Raw genomic sequence first — 8,020 nt, 5'->3', positions numbered from 1 at the left:
TGCTCCTAGAGGGCAACCACCCTGCAGAGTTTAGCTTCAATCCACTTGATACTTGAACCAGCTAAGGTCTTCAGGATTCCTAGAAACTGCCAGGCAACTGTGTTGGGGAAGGTTGGAGCTAACTCTGCGGGACATTGGCCCTCCCGGAGCAGGACTGAACACTGCCCTAAACAGAATATACTTTATTCACAAAATTAAACTTAAATTGTACTTTCATGCTTCACAACATATGTAGTTATCATGCATTTTAAGAACAAGACTTGATCTCACCTTTTCTTCATTATTGGGCGCGTCGAGTGCAAGTGGGTTTTCTGTAGGACAGTAATGGGAGTTACCAGATCAGTGGGCGAGGCCATAACGGAAGGGTGTTTTCGACCACGTTACTTACGTTACAGCGACTATTGCATTTAGGGGTGGGGTCAGTTAAAGGTCATCATTTTATGCCATGATTTAGAAACACCTACAAATTTAGAAACTCTGTGTTGTGGGAAAGGTGTCCCCAGCTCAGCAGATGCCACTGTCACGTGTTTGCATTTCCCGGGAAAACACTTCCAAATTTGTGATTTGTTTAAAGGTGCAGAATGTAATTTCTTTGACTGTACTAAAGTATAAAAATACCATAATATGTTTTCATATATTTAGGAAATATGTTCACATAATCTCTTAAAAACAATGCTACAGACAGTTATTCCACTTTGAAATGTGCATTCTGTGTCTGAATGTCTGTTTTTGCTTTGGTCTGTGTGATTCTGGTCACTGGCAATTTACACAATGGTATTTCAACACCCCAAGTTGCCATTTGCGAAAAAAAAAACATTGTATTGCAGCCATGGAGATTACAGATTCAACCTGACCTATAAAGAGCCTCGGCATACAACTAAAAAGTTCTATGCATCTTGAGGCATCTTGAGTAAAACAGCTCCATATTCAACGGAGCATATACAAAACACTTGAACCGGAAGCAACGAGACCTGTTTTACAGAATAGGGAAGTCTGTTGCACATAACCCCCATTGCACTCTTTCCTGTTGCAAGAAAGAAAGAAACTCACCAGTGACTGACATCTGGCCTGTGTCCCAAGCGGTGTTGTGACGCTTTCGAAGAAAGAGAACATACTGTAGCCATGTTGAAGAATTGTTCCAAACCAATTTTTTCTAAAGTTTGCTCCAAAACTGCTGAAGGGATGATCACTTCTGAATGAAATGCACCCATCTCGAACGAAGAACCAATGCCAATTACTTAAATTAAAAAAATTTATTGTTTTGAATGCTAAAATATGATCTCAAAACTGCATGTCTGCTCCAATACTGCTTGTTGCATTTTTCAATTGTACAAAAAAAAAAAAAAACTATACTTTTTGAATCATCTTCAGACCATGCAGACAAAAAGTTATGGAAATCAAGTTAATTTGTCAAACCCTTCTCAAATACCGTCTGAACAATAATATATAGGCTATAAATTATACTATATGGCCTTTTAGGCCTTTATTTTTGGTTGTTGGAGGTACAGTTGCACTATATGTTGGTGCGTCAACCATGAGGCTATCCGCACTGACTTGCTTATAATTTCTGAATAGTTTGGCCAAAAATCACAAGACTAGTCTCTTTAGATTTGGTGCAACACCAAGTTGAACCATACCCAATTTACCCATGTCAGCCATTTTGGGCATTGGCTATTTTATATTTTGACGTAAATTGCAATATTTTACAAATGCATTGGCGTATCTACAAAACTTGGCATGTGTCTACTGCACCGTGCCCTGAAGGTACTCAAAAAGTTTCTTGTAGCCAAAAAATTATAATGAAATAAAAAAAGCTATTATCTTTTGATTAGTTATGCCTGTTGTCATGAAAGTCATCTTTATAGATTCCTTTGGTCACGCCAAGAATGCTGATACCAATTATGCCATAATTGGCCGAACTTTATGTCCACCATTTTGATTTCCTTTGAAAATCTACTTTTTCAAACTCCTTGACTGTTGGTCCAATTTTTATTCAATTCAAATCAGGTCATCTTCAGACCATGCTGACAAAAAGTATAGATTTTATGTCCATTCGACAAATTGGTTCTCATTTACCACATCAACGAATTTGATGGCATGATGTCAAACTGCATCTGAGGCTTTATCTCTGGCAAAGCTTTGACATATTGACACAAAAACTTCGGATGTGCCACCACACCACATCAATTTGATAACTGTGCCACCTATTGGTCAAAAGTGACAAACCATTAAATCATATTACTTGTGATTGTGTTTATGACTTTTTAGCCATTTTGACTAAAATCATCTTTACGTCTTTAATTACTAATGTTTGCAGTTGATCTGTTGGTCATTGCCTTGCTTGCTCACCATTTTGCCTCTGTAGTGCTTGGTCCCTTAATTGCTTCTTGCAACTATATTTATTATTATTATTGTTGTTTTGTATATCAGTGACTCCACTGCTCTGAATCACCATTGAGCAGTTCATCACTCATCAGACGTGGTGGAAATCAATGTGAGAACCAATAATATGGAGAGTAATATCGATTTTGTTTTCCAAAGTAAAGAAAGTTGGAACAACCATTTAAACAAATGGAACCACCAATAAAAGCAAGGTTTCCATGTTTTCACACATCCTTTTATGGCGTATGTATTTTATTCAGTAAACTCCAGTACATAGAAATCATTACACCTACATAAAAAAAAAAAAAAACATTTATCCCTCCACTTTTGGAAAGAAATATGTGCTTTTCAAACTTATACCTTAATGTGCCATTCCCCTCCCCATTTCACATTTTTCCCACACCATTAAAACTACTATGTAAGTTACTGTGCTGTTCCCTCCATTTCAGTATCTTTCTGGAAATGTTGGTGAAGCAGTGGAGTGCAGAAGCATTACCTTTACACAAACACTGTGATAACTGCAAATATGAAACTGCAAATCTTCAAATATTAAAGATTAAAAGTTAGAAACACATGGTAATGCATATAAACCATGCTCACTTAGATTTTTTAAAAGACTAATTATTGGGAATTTATCTCCAATTTAATTTGGATTGTCTGTGTGTGTTACACACTTACACACTTTTAGTACACAAATCATTTAAAAGTACATTTCAGGGACAAGTGAGAATTTAAATGTAGACATTTTTTTTGCATACTAAATGCTAAAAGTCAAACAAATGAGTCACGGTGGTCCCACACACACACACACACACACACACACAAATACATGAATTATTATTGAGACCAGTCTGCTTCCATATCTTGCACCTGATTACAGTGTGTGTGAGTGCGTGTCTGCCATACAGAAGCAAGTGTAATCTCCTATATGGTCCAAGCAGGTGGAGTGATTTTTGCAGGGGTTGGAGCCACATTTGTTAATGTTCCACTCACAGCGTGGACCAGTGTAACCCGGAGCACAGTTACAGGTGAATGAGCCCTCTATGTTCTTACAAGAGCCACCGTGCTCACACGGGTTTGGCCCTGGGGTGTCAAAAAAGAGGGTTAGAAAGTTTCAGGCAAGATATGAAATGCATAAAACACTGTAATGTGTGTGCAGGGAAAGATGAATAGAAATACAGAGACACACTGAGAAACACAGACAGACAAAAGTCCTGCAAACTGTCTCACCGATGACACACTCGTCGATATCCTCGGCACACGTGCTGCCCTCGTATCCTGAGGGGCAGATACAGATGAACTTGCCATTGACGGGGTTCGTGTCACATTGAGCTCCCATCTTGCACGGGTTACGGGTGCAGGCATCATCAATGTGACACAGCAAACCTTGAACACAGAAACAATCACTACTGATACTACAACTGACCTGAGATAGTTTTATAGTCTTCTACTTTGGACAACAATCAAATGATAATAAAAATGCATTATTTTAGAGATGCATCATTTCACTGTAAAAACTTGTTGTGTACGTTGTTGAGATTTGGTGTAAGAGTCATTTGTGCTCATGACTGAAGTGATCAAGTGTCTTAAGAGTCATTTTTAGGTCATGTGGTTGTTTTTACTGACCAGTCTTGCCGGGAGGGCAGCTGCAAACGAAGGAAGCCACGCGGTCGATGCAAGTGGAGCCGGTGATACAGGGCGCATCTGCGCAGTCATCAATGTTTTCAGAGCAGTCAGGGCCGCTCCAGCCGTTCACACATACACAGTTGTAGCCGTTGCGTATGGAATGCCAGACGGGTCACAATTCGCCATTAACCAGACGCCTGGTGTACTACAAGACGCCGTATTTTACGGCGTTTTTTCGTCTAAAACGCTGTAAAATACAGCGTTTTCTGCACACCAGGCGTCTGGTTAATGGCAAATTGTAACCCGTTTGGCGTTCCATAGTTGCGCGTGTTACTGCACGTGCCTCCATTCTGACAGGTGCTGGGCTGCAGTCTGCATTCATCCACGTCATCGGTGCAAAACTGACCTGGAAAAGAAAGCTTCACAATTTAAGTAGGACATTTTGAAGGAGGTTTAAAAAGAGGTTTCCACTAGCATAGAGAAGCCTGAATCATTTTAGGGAATTGTTCAAACTGGTTTAAAAACAATTCACCAATTTCAGCTTGTCAAATTTTGCTTTGAATCAGTGAATAATTGTTTGAATCAAAAAAGAAAAGAAGAGAATTGGTTCCAAAATTATTTGTTCATGAATCTGCTTGACTGCATGATTTAAGCCAAAAATCTAATTTCCTGAATATTCTGTCATATAGTTTTAAGTCATGCGAATATTTTAAACAGTAAATTAAGATATTATTTTTATATTGTTAAAATATAAAAATGAAAGAATTCAGTCAAATGTTTTACTATTACAATAATAGTGCTGTAGTATTATAATTTATTATTATTATTAATAATAATAATAATAATAATAATAATTACATTTTTCAAACAATACTAAAACTTTGTTTTTTGCTTTTAAACGTTAAACCATAGAGCTTTTATTTTTATTATTTTATTTATTTTTTAATTATTAAAATGATTGGTTTGTCAATCAATGTCTGTGAGGCATTTCCACTAATGGAAAGGGAAAAGATGGAGCAAACGCATAACAACACACACACACACACACACACACACACACACACACACATAGTATATAAAGCCGTTTTCATACCAGTCCATTCAGGTGGCAGAGGTAGAGAGAGACTGATGCTGAGATCAGACACACTGATGCTGGACAATAAACTGTTTCCTTTGTACCAGGAGAGAGTCACATGACCCACATTCACCACTGAACACACCAATGAACAATTCTGCTGTGATGAAGATGATGATGAAGGATCTTGTAAAGGGTCACTGCTGATAACAGGAACAGGCAGTTGAGCTGTAATAACAATGTTATGTCATTAAGAATATGTAGGGAATAAGTTACACCAGACTGGTTTTTTTTTTAAGTGCCTTTCTAGGGTTAGTTCATTTTTGCATGTTTCTGGAGTTAGACATCAGTGTAGTTATTAATGGTAGATTGATTTCATGCCTGTGGATCCAACAATATTTGTGGTTGACCCTAATAAAAAACTAAAATAAATTAAGGAATGGCCTCATTTTAGTGTTTTACACTCATCTTATAATGTGCTTTGTATTTGTAAGTGATATACCTCATCCATGGAAAAAAGTACTTTATATATTATATTAAACTCTGTACATTAAAACTTGCTGAAATATGAAAGGGACTCATTTATCATTGTTTATGGCTCATTTAATAATGACTCAAACAATATCAAAATATATTTGTACATTTTTTGAAGGAGATGTGAGTAGTGTCTGTGCAAAACTTATTCCCACATTGCTATGGGTAATTTAGCTTAACTTTATATTATAAATTAATAAAATTAAGTATTTGGTGAAGCTACTTTAGGGATAGTATTAATTAAGGGCAGACGACAAACACGCTGAACTTGTAATAGTTTGTGAAAAGAAGCCTTGAGAACATCAGATTTTAAAACAAACATTAGTGTTATGTTTTCATGTATTTGCATTTGTTCTTGAAAGCTGTGGCAGTGACAGAAGCCCATCAAGTGTTTTTTAACTGGAACTCATATGATAATAGTTACATCACTGGCCTAACTGTAAAAGAGAGCAAACAAGCCTGAGCTTTACTACTCACCATAGACAGTAACACGGAATCTGTGTGTGGTCTCTTTTGAGGCTTTTATGGTTATTTGATAGAGTCCAGAGTCTGTGTTTCTGGTGTTCATGATGGTCAGAGATCCAGTCTGAGGATCCAGCTTCAGTCTGTCCCTGAATCCCACACCATCACCATGAGATGTGAAGATTTCATCCTCTTTATTAATATGAGCTATTAATGTAAGAGGCTCTGCACGTCCAAATTTCCACAAAATTCGATCTTCTTTCTGTATTTCAGTAAGACCAGATTCTAAAGTGACAGAACCTCCCTCCGTCACTGACACTGACTTCACTGCATCTGGATCAGCAAACACACCTGAAGAACAGAGACAGTTTCTCATTTACACATTGAACTTGTTATTAAAGTAAAATAAATATCTCAGTGCTGGTTTAATTAAGCTTTAAGCTTGTTTCAGTTTTGAGATTATTGAAAACTTTGGAAATTCTTGGTTTTGACATTAATGTGAGACTTCGAGGACTGCAGTTTTAGTGAGTATTTGAGTTGATTTGAGTCTAGTTCTGCTCATAAACCTGTGTTAGATGGATCTTTAGACACTTTTGCATAATTTGCACTGTTTTCACAATTTTCCAACTCCAAACTGATAAAAAAAGTTGTATGTTTTCTTTTACACAATCATTGTTTCAATACAAGATTGTGACATTCAATCATCAAAACAACAAAATATTGTAGATGTTACAAGATGTAACATTTGATATTCACCGGGGTGAGATATAACATTATGCAACTAGGATTATGAAAAGAAGAAGAAAAAAAGGATTGTGAAAGCTTTTTATTAACAGTTTTTTTTTGTCAAAATGCTTACAGACAGTTTTTGAAAATATGGCTCCATTTCTTAAAACTCTACACACAAAACCACAAAACACACACACAACATGCAAAACGTCACACACATCTTGCAAAAAGCAAACACTTCTTTCAAAACTATTTTAACTCTTCTAAAAATGGTATGTTTGTATAAAGAAATTAGCCACTCATATGTGCATATGCACATATACACTGTATATACAGTATGTACAACTGATGAATTTTACACAGTTATGCAACTGAACTGAATCAATACTGAACTGATTTGAGCTGTATAATGACACTATTGATTTGTTAGAGCTGCTTTACAGAAAATTTTGAATTTGATACTATTGTGAAGCTGCTGTGAATCAATCTATATTGTATACAAAGTTTTAGAAATAAAGTTGACTTTCTGACTTGGCTTGTATGCATATTCAGTGTATATATATATATATATATACATATGTACTGTACACACACACACACACACACACACACACACACACACACATAGTATATAAAGCCGTTTTCATACCAGTCCATTCTGGTGGGCACTGGTGGGTAAGTGTTCACTCCATCCATGCATGTGGCTCCATTCTGACAGCGGTGATTCGGACAATCATCAATGTTCACCTCACAGTTTGTTCCATTGAAACCTGATTACAGGAAAAATAAAGCTTTTTATCATGCAGCCCTATGGGTTTCCATAATTGTTTCTGTCCAAGCATTCCTGTTTATCACTGTGAAGCTGCTCTTAGACAATCTGTACTGTACATCGTGTATTAAATAAAGGTGACTTGACTTGAATTTTATTTAACATCCTGTTTGAAATCGGAAATAAAAACCACATGGTATAAAAAACAAGCAGACAAGTCATCGGAACTGGATTGTAATGTTAGACAGACATAAATTTATAGTCAATGTTTTTAATAGCATCACTGATCAATTTGTCGCAAAGGTAAGCAAGAAATATGAATCCTACAAAAGACTAGATAAAAGACTGGATGCTGTTTTTCTTCATTGTTCCTACTGCCTGTATTGCCTTTGTATTCTTTACTGAGTTTTTGTGTTATGCTTTTTGCTTTAGTTGTTAGCCCA

At 36.5% G+C, this 8,020-nt stretch overlaps 1 protein-coding gene across 1 annotated transcript in view; it reads right to left on the bottom strand.

Moving 5' to 3' along the window:
* Positions 1-3,762, bottom strand: part of LOC107676643 (neurogenic locus notch homolog protein 3) — an 18,203-nt gene extending 14,441 nt beyond the window's left edge. The window contains exon 1 of the mRNA XM_016471234.1: positions 3,613-3,762. Within this exon, the coding sequence (XP_016326720.1) occupies positions 3,613-3,721 (109 nt within the window). The 5' untranslated portion in view covers positions 3,722-3,762. The remainder of the gene's footprint in view (positions 1-3,612) is intronic.
* Positions 3,763-8,020: the final 4,258 nt, after the last annotated feature.

Source organism: Sinocyclocheilus anshuiensis, unplaced genomic scaffold (genome assembly GCF_001515605.1).
Source record: "Sinocyclocheilus anshuiensis isolate Anshui unplaced genomic scaffold, SAMN03320099.WGS_v1.1 scaffold1403, whole genome shotgun sequence".
Classification (NCBI taxonomy): domain Eukaryota; kingdom Metazoa; phylum Chordata; class Actinopteri; order Cypriniformes; family Cyprinidae; genus Sinocyclocheilus; species Sinocyclocheilus anshuiensis.
The sequence above is the reverse complement of the archived record's forward strand: the minus strand, read 5'-3'. Positions and strand labels throughout refer to the sequence as shown.